General features: G+C 41.8%; 1 protein-coding gene across 1 annotated transcript in view; it reads left to right on the forward strand.

The window, feature by feature from the left end:
• Positions 1-15,847, forward strand: part of ADAMTS17 (ADAM metallopeptidase with thrombospondin type 1 motif 17) — a 166,188-nt gene that overhangs the window by 69,184 nt on the left and 81,157 nt on the right. Inside the window, exon 8 of the mRNA XM_087704329.1 lies at positions 10,875-10,980. Within this exon, the coding sequence (XP_087560455.1) occupies positions 10,875-10,980 (106 nt within the window). The remainder of the gene's footprint in view (positions 1-10,874; positions 10,981-15,847) is intronic.

The following is a 15,847-nucleotide window of genomic DNA, read 5'->3' on the forward strand; positions in this document are numbered from 1 at the left end:
TCCTGGCAAATAGATGGGGCAGAAATGGAGGTAGGGACAGATCTTATTTTCCTGGGCTCCAAGATCACCGCAGATGGGGACTGCAGCCAAGAAATTAAAAGATGCTTGCTCATGGGGATGAAAGCTATGGCAAATCTAGACAGCATACTAAAAAGCAGAGACATCACCCTGCCAACAGAAGTGCATATAGTCAAGGCTATGGTTTTCTCAGTTGCAATGTATGGCTGTGAAGGTTGGACCATAAGAAAGGCTGAGCACCAAAGAATGGAGGCCTTTGAACTATGGTGCTGGAGAAGACTCCCATGAGTCCCTTGGACTGCAAGGTGATCAAACCAGTCAATCCTAGAGGAGATCAACCCTGACTGCTCTTTAGAAGGCCAGATCCTGAAGATGAAACTCAACTACTTAATGGCCACCTAATGAGAAGGAAGGACTCCCTGGAGAAGAGCCTAATGCTGGGAATGATGGAGGGGCAAAGAAGAAGGGGACGACAGAGAAGGAGGCGGCTGGATGGAGTCACCGAAGCAGTAGGCATGAGCTTAAATGGACTCCAGAGGATGGTAGAGGATAGGAAGGCCTGGAGGAACATTGTCCATGGGGTGGCGATGGGTCAGACACAAATTTGCAACTAATAACAACGACAACAATATTGCATTTGGAATGCTACTAAGTATTAAAGGATCAGTCCCATCTGTTTTTCCATGGATTACCTCCTACTAAGCCTGAGATTCTATCTAAGCTTGTGACACCGAAGGTATGGGGGAAGACTGGCGGATAGCATTGTTTAGTTCAAAAATACAAAATGAATGAACTAAGTCAGAGGCATTCATTTAACCCCATTTAAACATGGGTTTCTAAGGTAGAAGAAGACCAACTTAAACCACAGAGAGTTTGGATCAAATATTCGCTCTGTTTGCCAAGTTCATGGTTCCATGAAACTTGGAAAACCCATGGATCTCCAGACTTCCAAACATGGATCTCTAGAGGCCAAGCTAAACATAAATGTTCAACATGTCATTATCTCTCTCTCTCCTAGTTTCTTCTTCCTTTTAAGTAGCAGCGGCTCAGAGGGAAGGGTGCAGCTTGCTATTTATAATGAAATGTTCTGGACAAATTCAGTATTATGGGGTTGCTCTCTAGAATGTTTTATAACTCCTATGGGTTCTGGATAGAGTTTTTGTTTAAAAGAATCCAAATAGAAAATTTCCTGCTCTATGACATTATTGCAATGGGAAGAATAATTCTTTCTGGCATCCATATGCAAGCTCGGCTGAATTTGTGCAAATCCAAACCATTTCCAATAAGCAAAGCCCTGCAACCTCGTGATGGGTATCAGTTCTTTTCCATGATAAACTGTCTTGTACATAACTTTTTCCTTCTCAGTGGAGCCTTCCCCAGCTATTAGTACATCATTCTCATTTTCTGTACCTGCCCTCGGATTTGTGTCACTTATTTCTTTCCTTGTCCAATAGATATTTGCTTTTCGGGCAGAATACTTTTGACTTTGGTAGCTGTCACCACTTTAGCAATAGCACTTAGCTTTATATACTGCTTCATAGTGCTTTACAGCCCTCTCTAAGCAGTTTACAGAGTCAGCCTCTTAATCTGGATCCTCATTTTACCCACCTCGGAAGGATGGAAGGATAGCAATAGCAATAGCAATAGCAGTAGACTTATATACCGCTTCATAGGCCTTTCAGGCCTCTCTAAGTGGTTTACAGAGAGTCAGCATATTGCCCCCAACAATCTGGGTCCTCATTTTACCCACCTCGGAAGGATGGAAGGCTGAGAACCCTGAGCCGGTGAGATTTGAACCGCTGACCTGCTGATCTAGCAGTAGCCTGCAGTGCTGCATTTAACCACTGCGCCACCTTGGAAGGATGAGTCAACCTTGAGCCTGGTGGGATTCAAACTGCCAAACTGCTCGCAGCCAGTGATCAGCAGAAGTAGCCTGCAGAACTGCACTCTAATTACGGCATCACCATGGCTCAAGCTTGCAGGAGTCCCTGTTCTCATTCCGTTCTCAAATCACCTGGGGAGAGTTAAGGTCTTGTTCAGTGTCTACGCAACCTAACTGTACATGGAAAAGAGGATCGATCAATATAGCCACTAGGAGTCAACAACAACTCAATGGCACATCATCAATCAATCAACCTGAAATCAGGAAAACCAAAGTGTGTCGCAGGTGAGCATGAACACCCCCCCCCCATGCTTCTGGATTGAAAGCAGAGGTGCTATTCAGTAGGTTCTGACCAGTTCTGGAGAACCGGTAGCGGAAATTTTGTGTAGTTCAAAGAACCGGTAAATACCACCTTTGACAGGCCATGCCCCCATCTATTCTCTGCCTCCCAAGTTCCAGCTGATTGGGAGGAAATGGAGATTTTGCAGTATCCTTTCCCTGGAGTGGGGAGGGAAATAGTGATTTTGCAGTATCCTTCCCCTGGAGTGGGAAGGAAATGAAGATTTTGCAGTATCCTTCCCCTGGAGTGGGGAGGGAATGGGGATTTTGCAGTATCCTTCCCCTGGAGTGGGGAGGGAATGGGGATTTTGCAGTATACTTTCCCTTGAGTGGGAAGGGAATGGAGATTTTGCAGTATCCTTCCCCTGGAGTGGGGAGGGAAATAGTGATTTTGCAGTATCCTTCCCCTGGAGTGGGGAGGGAATGGAGATTTTGCAGTATCCTTCCCCTGGAGTGGGAAGGAAAATGGGGATTTTCTCCCCCCCCCATATATATAGGGGTTCACCATATGTAGGGCTATGGTGAGTAATGGGTGGTATACACTTACCTTCCCTACCAGTTTTCAAATGTGAGTGCATGCACTTTCGGCAAAAAAAAAAAAGGCCTAAATGGGATGCCATAGAGCTGGATGTGAGTGGGCGAAGCCTCCCATGATTTCTACTAATGGTTCAGGCAATGTGGTCCGAACTGGTAGAGTACCACCTCTGGTGAGTAAGGTAGCCCCATGCTGTCCTACCATCACAGCTAATAGTGGCTCTTTAAGAGAAACGGGCGCACAGTTACAACTGCTCATCTTTTTATTTTATTTCATTAACACATGCCAATATGAATGAAAAAATGTGGTGTGGAAGGGTGGATGCTTGCAATTACATTTCTTTTTCTTTCTTTTTCTTTCTCTCTTTTCTTTCTTTCTTTCTTTCTCTCTTTTTCTCCCTCCTTCCCTCCCTCCCTCCAGGAATGGTGGCATGATTTGAGGGGTGTGTGTGGAATTAAAGTTAAAACCACACTGTATGGAAAGTGCCCTGGGGTTTTAAAACTTCATTTAAAACCAAAAACAATGAATTGGTTCATTAATGGAGGTCAGAGAGAATGTGGGTAAAAGGGGCAAAAAGTAAATGGTGAGCATCCTGTAGTAATCAACTCAAGATATGTATAGTAAAGAGCTTTCGTTTGTAAAATAAGAAATGTAATGCCATTATTAATGAGGCACTGTGGTTCTGGCATAGGAAAAAAAGGAGCAATATCTTATCCTGTTTCCTCAAATATAAGACCGCCCCAGATAATAAGCCCAATCGGTCTTTTGAGGACATGCTCTAAAATAAGCCCTCCCCTGAAAATATTGCAACACAGCAACAGCCATGAGGTAACCTCGCTCACCGTCTCCTGTACCTCAAAAATGATAAGATGTGGTTGTGTCTTTAAGTATGAATGATTTGAGGTAAAAGCATGTTCAAATAATTGTAGTCAAATGAGAATTGTGGTACATCGATAGTAAGATAAACAAAGATTTTTGATTTAAAGTGTATAATCTAATATGAACTAAAAATAATGACTGTGGAAGAAATGCACAAAAGTTATCTGTAACCAATCGATACGCTTTCTACAAGATGCAATGAAGGATGATTCTTTTTTGTCTTTTTGTTCAATTAAAATAAAAAACTTTTTGATAATAATAATAATAATAATAATAATAGTAATCTTAAAAAAAATGAAATTAGGCTACCAAACAGCCAAAAAAGCTGAAAAAATTTCGCATTTACTATATATGGATGATTTGAAACTCTATGGAAAGTCAGAAATAGAAATCCAATCATTGACAAATACAGTCCGAGTATTCAGCACCGATATTTCAATGCAGTTTGGCATGGAAAAATGCGCCACTGTATCCATAAAAAGGGGCAAAATCACTGCATCTGAGGGAATTGAAATGCCCAATGGCCAACTAATTAAATGCAAAGAAAATGAAGCTTACAAATACTTAGGCATTCTGCAGTTGGATAACATCAAGCATGGAGAAGTAAAAACTATTGTCAGGCGAGAGTACACCAACAGAGTTAGGAAAATTTTGAAATCTAAATTGAATGGTGGAAATACAATCAAGGCCATAAATACCTGGGCAATACCAGTTATAAGATACACAGCTGGCATAGTTAACTGGACACAAGCTGATTTGGACCTTTTGGACCGAAAAACCAGGAAACTAATGACAATGCACTACAGTTTACATCCACGTGGTGATACTGATAGACTATATCTGCCCCGAAAATCAGGTGGCAGAGGATTATTACAAGTGAAGCAAACAGTTGAAGAAGAAAAACATGCACTGGCTGATTATTTAAAAGACACTCAAGAACATCTATTAATCGAAGTAAAGAACAAAAATCTACTGAAGGCCCAACAGACAAAACAAGAATACAGAAAAGATGTGATAAAATCAAGAATGGAGAGTTGGCAGAACAAAGCACTGCATGGTCAATTTCTGGAAAAAATAAAAGATAAAGTGGACAGTGAACAAACTTGGTTATGGTTAAAAACAGGTACATTAAAGAAAGAAACAGAGTCACTAATCCTGGCTGCGCAAGAACAAGCTATCCGCACAAATGCTATTAAGGCCAAAATCGAAAAATCCTCTGATGATGCCAAATGCAGACTTTGCAAAGAAGCTGATGAAACTGTTGATCACATACTCAGCTGCTGTAAAAAAATCGCGCAGACTGATTATAAATTGCGGCACAATTCAGTAGCACAAATGATCCATTGGAATTTGTGCAAAAATTATAATATCAAAACAGCAAAAAACTGGTGGGAACATCAGCCTGAAAAAGTCACCGAAAATCAGATGGTCAAGATCTTGTGGGATTTCCGTATACAAACCGACAAAATACTGGCGCATAATACACCAGACATCACACTGGTTGAGAAAAATAAGGTCACAATCATAGACATCGCAATACCAGGTGATAGCAGGGTCGCCGAGAAGGAACATGAAAAAATCGCAAGATACCAGGACTTAAAAATCGAAATTCAACGACTATGGCACAAACCAGCAGTGGTAATTCCAGTGGTAATTGGCACACTGGGTGCTATTCCAAAAGCACTGGAATTACATTTAAAACAGTTAAAAATTGACAAAATCACCATCAGTCAAATGCAAAAAGCCGCACTGCTTGGATCTGCACGCATATTACGAAAATACGTTACGACGTCCTAGGCCCCTGGGTGGGGCCCGACTAGTAACCAATGCCAAATCCGGTGAAACAACTGGCCGCTGTGATACAATTGCATAATAATAATAATAATAATAATAATAATAATAATAATAATAATAATAATAATAATAATAATAATAATAATAATAATAATTCCTCCCGAAAATAAGGCCAAGGACTTATTTCGGATGTCAAAGGAAAATAAGACCCTGTCTTATTTTCAGAGAAACACAGTATTTTTTGAGAATAGACTTTTATACAGTCAAAGCCAAGATTTACCTGCAATTTTTGGATTTGTCTATGCTATTGCAGTGTTTTTCACGTCATCATATTGTTCCACTGAATTTCATCAGGAATTCTGCTGTACCTATCTCCAGATGCTGTAGGAAACACCTGATAGTTAGATGAATGGATTCTGTGGGATTTATTGATAAAAACCTTGTGTGAGCTTTTCCATACTCTGCCTAGTCCAGTCCCTGAATCACTAAAATGCAGATGTTTTCCTATAGCGTAGAGTATCTGTGAAGGCCATTTGCATCCCACTGTGGATCTGAAATTGCCAACTGCTGTTCAGCATTACTGAAACCTGTCAGAGAGAGGCCTCTGCTTTGGATTTGGCTTACTAATTAGGAGTGTGTTGCTAATAGTGAGAGGATTTTCTAACCATCTCTTTGCTTTTGGGGCGGGTGGGTGAAGAGAGGATAAAATAGCTCCATTCTTTCTATTATGTCAATAAAAACCAGCCTAAGTTGGTGCCTTATATGAAAATGCCCCCCAAACTCTACACATCGTACTTTCTTAAAACAGAGGGTAAAGTATGTGATGGATGTCACCACGAAAGAGTATGATTTAGCATCTTGTTAGTATAACAGAATAGTGGGATGCGATAGCTCAATGGCTAAGACGCTGAGCTTGTCAATCACAAGGTTGGCAGTTCAGCGGTTCAAATCCCTAGCGCCACATAATGGAGTGAGCTCCCATTACTTGTCCCAGCTTCTGTCAACCTAACAGTTCGAAAGCATGTAAAAATGCAAAAATAGAAAAAATAGGAACCATCTTTGGTGGGAAGGTAACAGTGTTCCATGCACCTTCGGCGTTTAGTCATGCCGGCCACATGACCACAGAGATGATTTTAGAATGTAGATGTCAGAGTTCCAAGTAACACCCCCAACGAAAGAAGACTATGACGCTTGAGGTTCCTCAAAGTTCCGTTTTATTAGAGATGTCATATTGGCACATCTGGGAAAACCCGAATCTGAAAGTTTCCAGGTTTTCCCCACCCAATTGAAAGTTCAAGTCCCTGACCAGCACCCCCATGTCCATCACATGGCCCAATCAGGCACCGCCCAAAACTGGAGATGTCTCCCAGTCACGCCACTGCAGAGCAAAGTGGCCTTGACTCTCTGAGTAAGGAATGTTGTTTTGACTAACATATTTTTTGGAGTGTAAGACGCACCAGAATATAAGACACACCAAGATTTTGAAGAGGCAAATTAAAAAAAAGTTTTTGCACTCTGCACACCTCCCCAAAACAGCTCATTTTTCATGAAAACAGGCCCATTTTTGTCAAAAAAGGCATGCATAGCCTTTAGGAGGCTTATAGAGTACTCCTGGGAGCTGAGGGCCTCAATAATGAGCAAAAAATGGTCCTTTTTTGTCTAGCCTTTAGGAAGCTTATAGAGTGCTCCTGGGGGCTGGGGGGCAAAAGCGAGCAACATACAGCCCCTTTTCTGCTCAGTTCTGCCCTCCCCAGCCCCCAGGAGCACTCTGGAAGCCTCCTTAAGGCTCTGCACAGCCATTTTGGTAAAGGGGGTGGGGTTTTGGGAGGCAAAAATGCTGTATTCGGTGTATAAGACGCATCCAGATTTGCGCCCTCCTTTTTGCGGGAAAAAGGTGCGTCTTATACTCCGAAAAATATGGTATATATCTCCCATACTCCACATAATCTCCCCTCTCAGTTTCCCTCAGCATTAAATGTTGCAGACCTAAAGGCCCAAATCAAAAGATGGCTTCCAGGTTTGACAGTAGAACATAGAATAAGAGAGTTAGAAAGGAATTGGAGGTCTTCTAGTCCAACCCTCCTGCTCGAGCAGGAGACCCTGTACCATTTCAGACAAATGGCTGTCCAGTCTCTTCTTGAAAGCCTCCAGTGATGGAGCATCCCCAACTTTTGAGGGCAAGCAGTTCCATTGGTTGATTGCTCACGCTGTTAGGAAACCTCTCCTTCGTTCGAGGTTGCTTCTCTCCTTGCTTAGTTTGCAAACCTTGTTTCTTGTTTTGCTTTCAGGTGCTTCGGAAAATAATTTGACTCCCTCGTCTTTGTAGGAGCCCCTCAAATATTGAAACGCTGCTACCACATCTCCCCTTGTCCTTCTTTTCATTAGACTAGACATGCCCAATGCCTGTAACCATTCTTCATATGCTTTTATATTTAAAAAAAAACTTTAAAAACTCAGACAAAGCTATTAAAGTTTAGAGCAATACATGAGTATATGTATTTTTAGAAGGATAGTAGCAACAGCATGTTTGCAATTGTGCTATTGCTACTATCCTTCTAAAAATACAGTCACTATATTTGGAATAAAGAGTCTTGGGCATCATTGGAAGTTAATTCCAGGGGGAGTCAAAATATGGAACAGTTTTCCCTTTTTTTCTGAACCTAAGCATCCATGCGATACAATTTCTCATAAAAAAAATAACCTGGACACTTTCCCATGATCAACAAAAGGATATCTGCCCTTTATTGCCTTCTTTGCGGGGGAAATGATGGTGGGAAGAGAAAACAGCTCTTAAATAGTTGCTTCAACTGTTTTACTCTCCTTCTGAATAAGAACTGGTCCCCAGGCCACCTCTGTTGTGGGAGCAACATTTCTTACAAATAAATAGATCCCTTGTCTTTCGGGAGGAAAGGGGAAAAAAGGATTTTTGAAAGACCCAAATAAAGTCCTAATTAAAATCGAAATGCTGCCTTTGGGTTGGTCTTGTCTTTTGCATGGAATTGCATGTATGCCTTGGGGGGGGGGGAGGGGCTGGGAATTACTTTTAGATGCCGCCTTTTGCTGCACAGAATCACCTAGGAAACTCTTCGAAATGTGGACCAAGAGAGAACATGAAAGTAAGAGAGGAAGGTTAATTTGTTGTACAAAATTTAGAGTCCGAGTCCGAGACATTTCTTCATAGACTAGAAAGGAGAAGCTGAAAGCTTGTGTGTGCTATTGTACTCGTTTGTTAATAAGTGTATCATTCAACTTTGGTTTTTTTTTATTTCTCCAAAGGGATCTAGTTATGTTGCAGCTTCTTTAGTTATGACAGTAGTGGGCTTCCCGAAGTCTTTGCATGAATCTTTATCTATATAAAATTGGCTGTGTGTGTGTGTGTGTGTGTGTGTGTTTGTGTGTGTGTGTTGCAGCATAACCTGGAAAACCTCAAGCAATTTCAATCAATGAATTAGATTGCCATAAATCAAAAATAGAAAATGCTAAAAGTAATAACACCAATAACTAATATCTGCTTTATCAATCTCATCTGTTTGGGCTCTACAGCCCATTTAAAAAGAAAAAAAATAGAGATATTCAGAGAAGATAAGCTAAGGCAGATCTAAATGTCCTGCGAATTGTCTGAAAGTATTGTATTATAAATAGAATAGAATAGAATTCTTTATTGGGCAGGTGTGATTGGACACACAAGGAATTTGTCTTTGGTGCAGATGCTCTCAGTGTACATAGAAAGAAAAGATACATTCATCAAGAATCATAAGGTATGAAAGTTACAAACTTAGCCGAGATGGCTAAAATATCGGCATATCTTAAAGATCATTCAAATGAGAGATATAAACGAGACTGGAAAAAATGGATTGACTATATACAAAATAAATACGGGACTAAGAAATTCCAGTATGCTTAGGATCAGGAATGAGTTAAACTGTTCAAAGTTAGTGTAACAGGAAGAAGCTAAGATCAATGTAGAGATGTTATTAACCTCTTTTTTAAAATTTCTTTTGTCTCAATATATTTTAGACTGTGTTTGTTAAAAATCTATACCGTGTACGGGCTCTGGGAAGTCGGGGGAGGAGGGAGATGGGGTGTTAGGGGGGAGGGTAGGGGAGGGGGGGACATATACTATGAGTTAGATTTCAACGTAATGCGATTTCACATGTATACTGTTTCTCTTTAATTTCTCCGTAAAAATAGGACAAGCTGAATACATTGACATATAGTAGAAATACACCAAGGGGAGGAAGAGTGGGATAGAAGGAAGAGGGGTAGAGAGGGCGGGAGAGAGGATGGGAGGGAGGGTGAGAAGGAAGGGAGGGAGTGGACTGGGAGAGAGGAATGGTAGAGGGGGAGGGGAAGTAGGGTAGAGGGGAATGATGGAGGGAAGATAGTAAGTTGGAGGGGGGCGGAAGAAAGAGGTGTATGGAGAGCGGAAGAGGTATATTGGGTTTCTATTTGAGTTTGAGTTTGAGTTTTATTTTATTTATATTTCTGGGGGTATTGCTGACAACAGGAACTGCTGTGATTATTGTTTAATGTTGTATGGCCCCGGTTATGCACAGTATATATGTGACTGTATAAAAATGAAAAATGGAAAATAAAAACAATATAACAGCAAAAAAAATAAAAAATAAAAAAATAAAATAAAATAAAAAAGACAATAAAAATAAAAAAAAGAATCATAAGATACAACACTTAATGATACTCATAGGGTACATATAAGCAATCAGGAAACAATATCAATATAAATCGTAAGGATGCAATCAACAAAGTTACAGTCCTGCGGTCATAAGTGGGAGGAGATGGGTGATAGGAGCGATGAGAAGACTAATAGTAATAGTAACGCAGCCTTAGTGAATAGTTCGATAGTGCCAAGGGAATTATTTGGTTAGCAGAAAAAAACTGTTCTTGCGTCTAGTTGTCTTGGTGTGCAGTGCTCTATAGCATCGTTTTGAGGATAGGAGTTGAAACAAATTAAAATTTAAAAATGCAAACTGTTTACAGGTGGTCTTTGACTTCAATTGCTAACCATTCAAACTTAACAACAGCACTGAAAAAATGTTATTTATGATCTAATTTCAGACTCACAACCTTTGCAATATCCCCATGTTCACAAGATCAACATTTGGACACTTGGCAACTGACTCGTACTTATGATCATTGCTGTGTCCCAGGGACTCATGCTCCCCGTTTTACGACTTTCTGACAAGCAAAGTCAATGGGGAAAACCAGATTCACTTAACAACCGTGTTACTAACTTAACGACTGCCGTGTTTCACTTAACACTGCGGCAAGAAAGGTCGTGAAATGGAGCAAAACTCACTTAACAAACGTTTCACTTAGCAGCAGAACTGTTGGGCTCCATTGCGGTTGGGCGTTGAGGATCACCTGTGCTATACTGGCCTTGATGGAGCCTGTTCTTATTTTCTCCAGGCATTGCTTACCTTGGGGGAATCTGCAGCTTGAAGAGGAAGTGTGTCCTTGCAGAAGACAACGGACTCAACCTGGCCTTCACCATTGCTCACGAACTGGGACACAAGTAAGAGCCAACGCTACCATTTGCAGTATTGTTTGAGTCGGTACTAGCATTAGAGACCTTGGTACAGTGTCAGGGTTCCAAGTAATAGATCCATCGCTAGCAAAAACTACAAGGCAGGTAGATTCCTCAAAGAATATTATGAGCTGTGGTGACACAGTGATGTTCTGATCAAGGCTTCCCAAACTCTTGGCCCTGACAAATTAATTTACTGTGAATTCTGCTCATTTACATCCAGCAAAGTCTTTCAAGGGAGGATTTACAGTCACAGACCTTATCTGACTTGGAGAGCTTGGAGAGCCGATATCTGCAAAACGTGGCAAGGAGTCTCAGAGAGGCACAAACCAATTAAGCGAACTAATTGTCTCCTGCAAACTCCACTCCCCTTTCGCTCCTCTTTTATGTCCTCTGGGAGGGGCCATTCATTGTCTGGCCTTACTCCCAAGTCGACCCCTGTTCTTTAGCTGTTCCCTTCGTCTGGCAACTCTGCGCATGTGCACACTGGGAACAGGCTCCAGCTGTTCGTCTGCCTCACTGATGTCTGACTCTGAAGGCAGCTGATAACTGTCAGATGGCCCTGGCCTCATTTCTGCCTCCGACACAGAGCCCTCATCAGAGCCTTCCCCAGACTCCAGGACTGGCCCAGGTTCCTCCCCAACCTCCTCATTGTCCCATTCTGCTGCCAGCTCCGCTGGCCACTGGCGGGCCACAACATTATTATGGGCACAGCAAACAACAAGCTGGCAGGCTGCCATTTTGTAATTTATGATGAATGTGATATATGTGTCCCAGGGTAATGCTGCCAATTTGGGTCGTTCAACAGGACCAGAGGTTGTGCTGGAGCCTATCCTTGGTGAACTTCTCTCTCCACCAAAATGTGGGCTTCTTCTATGTATTGTGTTTATAGGGTGCCTGGTTGGGTGTAGCTTCGTATTGGTTGATTGGGTTGCAGATGCCGGTGATTGGCTGTGGTTTCCTTCTTCTGCCACGTCCTTTTTTTTTTCTTTTTAAATTTCATTTCAAATAAATGACATTTATTTGTTGCCCATCTTGCATCCAATGACTCTGGGTGTCTTTCCCCATAAGAATATTTAAAGGAAATAAAATAAAACCACCAATTATAAAATAATGCAGCAGATAAAATCTTGAACCCTCCTTTGCTTATTCCCACTTTTTAGCAAGGTGAAGACTGGGGACATCTTGAACATTTTCTTTTTAGGGGAAACGTTTTAAATGATGCCACAAGAGTTTCCGTAAGAGAAGTAAGGTTTCATAAAAGGGGTTTTATGTTTATGCTTAATGGATACTCTGTGAATCATTCATAAAGAAGTCTTCATTTTGGGGGTAATTGATGGGTGTCGGTTACTCTTTTTAGCATTCAAAATAGCTGTTTGGAGTAGAGGATGGATGTTGATTCTGGAAGCAATGATTAGTCATTGAGAATTTTGGAACCAAATATGAAAATAATAGCATCTCCAAATTCAAAAATCCAAGGACGCTGATTATAGAGCTAGCCTGATTATTATAAATTATATTTTTGTTTTCCTAGATGTGGATTCAATGATTCCAAGCACAAAAGTAAGAACTGGTGATTGTAGGTGCTTTGATGCTTTGGGTAGATGAATCAGTTAGTCGGTATTTATTCATTATATTTTGAAGCCACCTGATTCCCCCCCAAAATTCTGGGTGGCTTTTTATGAGAGACCTACAGTAACCTTCTCAGTTTTTGCTGGAGATTTGCAGGGAGGCCCAAGAAATAATTAGTGTCCCACCATGATCTGAGAAGATGAAAAGAAATACTGAGTTTTTCCGTCTTTGTCACCAAAAGATACCTGAGCCAAACCAGGGGTTGTTTGAACAGAAGTGAATGATGAGAAGCATATGCCAAGCTGTTGAATCTGTTTTCACCCTTAATAACACACTAATCTTTGGACTGCCAAAGTGGGGAAACCATTGTTTAACGATGAAAGGAAATGATGCTTGCTCATTAGATTAGCTTCTCCGGCTTTTGAGGACATTTATTTATATTGCAAACATTTGTTTTTCGTTCTCTGGGGTTCCCTGAAGAATTCCATTGAAATTTAAGCATGGACATCCCTCCTGCAATTTAATCTGCTACTTCTGGCCTGTTCTTCCCGGTTCTTCTTTTCTGCTCATGTAGAATCAGAAGTGAATAATTTTCTAGTTTGTAGTAGATGTGCCCCTCCTTTCTTATTTTAGTCAATCACTTAGAACTGAGGATAAATTTCCTGGCAGTTAGAACAATTAATCAGTGGAACAACTTGCTTCCAGAAGTTGTAAATGTTCTAACACTGGAAGTTTTTAAGATATTGGATAAGCATTTATCTGAAGTGGTGTAAGGTTTACTGCCTAAGCAGGGAGTTGGACCAGAAGACCTCCAAGGGCCTTTCCAACTCTGTTATTCTATTCTAATCCTTCCTTTTGTTTGTCTAAAATTGTATTAAGACAGATGAAGATTATATTTAAAAGTAAAGGTAAAGGTTCCCTTCGCACATATGTGCTAGTCATTCCCGACTCTAGGGGGTGGTGTTCATTTCTGTTTCAAAGCTAAAGAGCCAGCACTATCTGAAGACGTCTCCATGGTCATGTGGCCAGCATGACTGAACTCCGAAAGCGCACAGAGTGCTGTTACCTCCCCACCAAAGGTGGTCCCTATTTTTCTACTTGCATTTTTACATGCTTTCGAACTGCTAGGTTGGCAGAAGCTGGGACAAGTAACGGGAGCTCACTCCGTTATGCAGCGCTAGGGATTCAAACCATCGAACTGCCGACCTTTCTGATCAACAAGCTCAGTGTCTTAGCCACTGAGCCACCGCATCCCTATATTTAAAGGAGAAGACCCATTAGTATAGAATAACAATAGCACTTAGACTTATATACTGCTCAGGGGTGGGTTTCTCGCCCCGTTCCAACCGGTTCGGTTGGAATGGGGCCGGCGGCGTCCTTGTGCACGCGTGCAGTGCACGCATGCGTACTAGCGCCTGTGCAATGCTCCAGCTGCTCCTGGAGGATCGCGCAGGCGCTGTATGCGTTCTGCGCATGCATGGAAGCGCAGAACTCGTCAAAACCGGGTAAGAAACACGGGCGGGCGGGTGGATCCTTCGGCGTTCCTGGAAGTTACTTACTTCCAGGTTCGCCAACCAACCGGTTCGCGGGGACCGCCGCGAACCGCCTGAAACCCACCCCTGATACTGCTTCACAATGTGGTTTACAGAGTCAGCCTATGACCCCCAACAATCTGGCTCCTCATTTTACTGACCTTGGAAGGATAGAAGGCTGAGTCACTTCTGGCACCGATTCGTCACTGCCTGAGTAGATGATCTTGATGACTGTTTAGGGAATTTGTTTCTGGATGTTTGGTCTTGCTCAAAACTGTAGGAACACAGAGCAAGCTTGAGCAAAACCGCTCTCCAGCACTTAGAAGGCCTGGACCAAATTACATCCCCCAAGACGACCTCGCTGCAGAAGATGGAGATGATAGACGTGGGCATCCAAGCTTGGTCTTCCCAATTCCCCAAACAGGAAGTCAAACAAAACTGCAATTATCCAGATGTGTGACGCACAGAGACTTGCCTATAATGCACATTACAAGCTGTTATGCTTCACAAGGGATCCTGCAACAGCCCTGGATAATTGAGAAGGAGAGTCCATTATCCCGGCCACAACAAACAAACAAACTGGAAGGCCTCCATGTCTTCTATTTAGGTTTCATCATGGTTTTCCTCAGCTCAGGCTGAAACACGGACGGTAAGCCAAAGAACAGCGTAGGTCAGAAGGAGGCCGATGTATATATGGAATGCCATCACGACAATCAAGGGATTGTTGGTTTCTTGTTTCGTTCTTTTGTTTTCTCCGGGGGATTATTATGGATGACAGTTCATGCTCACAGGTGGCCTTTCTTGCATTTGAAACAAAAACTAAATAAACCCTCTGATCACTCTAATTTCAACATGGGTGACATGCAGCTGTCCTTACTGTGATGTGACAGTCGCAGTTGTCCTTTGAAATATCCCTTTTTCTGTTTTGTGGAACTGAGAGCATCTGCACCAAAGACAAATTCCTTGTGTGTCCAATCACACTTGGCCAATAAAGAATTCTATTCTATTTCCGATTTATATGCCAAGTTAGACAGTTGAAATCCATATGTATGCTGTCAGCTTAGAAAATCTATTTTAGATTTTCTAAATAGCACCCATTTAGCACCCATTGAAGTAATCTCTTCTTCTGTCCCTTGAACTTGCTATATTGTTCCTTCTGTGATTTTTGGATTCAGTCTCTGCTGGTTATCGATTACATAATGCATGACCCTTGTTGCATTAAAAGCAAAAATCAAGAACACCTTCTTAATGTTGCCATTTCATCATGGGTGAGATGCAGCTCTCCTTCCTGATGTGCCCAGTCACAGGTATAGTTTGAGCATTCCCCAAAGCTAAGTTTTGTTCTAAGATTTATTGAATGAATCCCAATCAGCTAGATTAGAACAATCTGGTTAATTTTTCCATGACACTTGATAAGACATGGTAGTGCTACCTAAGATGCTCGCCCCAAGCCAGAAACTTAGACCTCAGGGATGGTGGAAAGATGCTGCATAAAATGGAGAGTAGGAACTTTGTTGTTGTTAGCTGCAAAGTCGTGTCCGACCCATCGTGGCCCTATGGACAATCTTCCTCCAGGCCTTCCTGTCCTCTACCATCCTCGGGAGTCCATTTAAGCTCATGCCAACTGCATTGGTGACTCCATCCAGCCACCTCATTCTCTGTCGTCCCTTTCTTCTTTTGCCCTCCATCTTTCCAAGCATGAGGCTCTTCTCCAGTGAGTCCTTCCTTCTCATTAGGTGGCAAAAATATTG

This window comes from Thamnophis sirtalis, unplaced genomic scaffold, assembly GCF_051295495.1.
Source record: "Thamnophis sirtalis isolate CommonGarterSnake01/CBP01778 unplaced genomic scaffold, rThaSir2_p1.2 scaffold_2, whole genome shotgun sequence".
Classification (NCBI taxonomy): domain Eukaryota; kingdom Metazoa; phylum Chordata; class Lepidosauria; order Squamata; family Natricidae; genus Thamnophis; species Thamnophis sirtalis.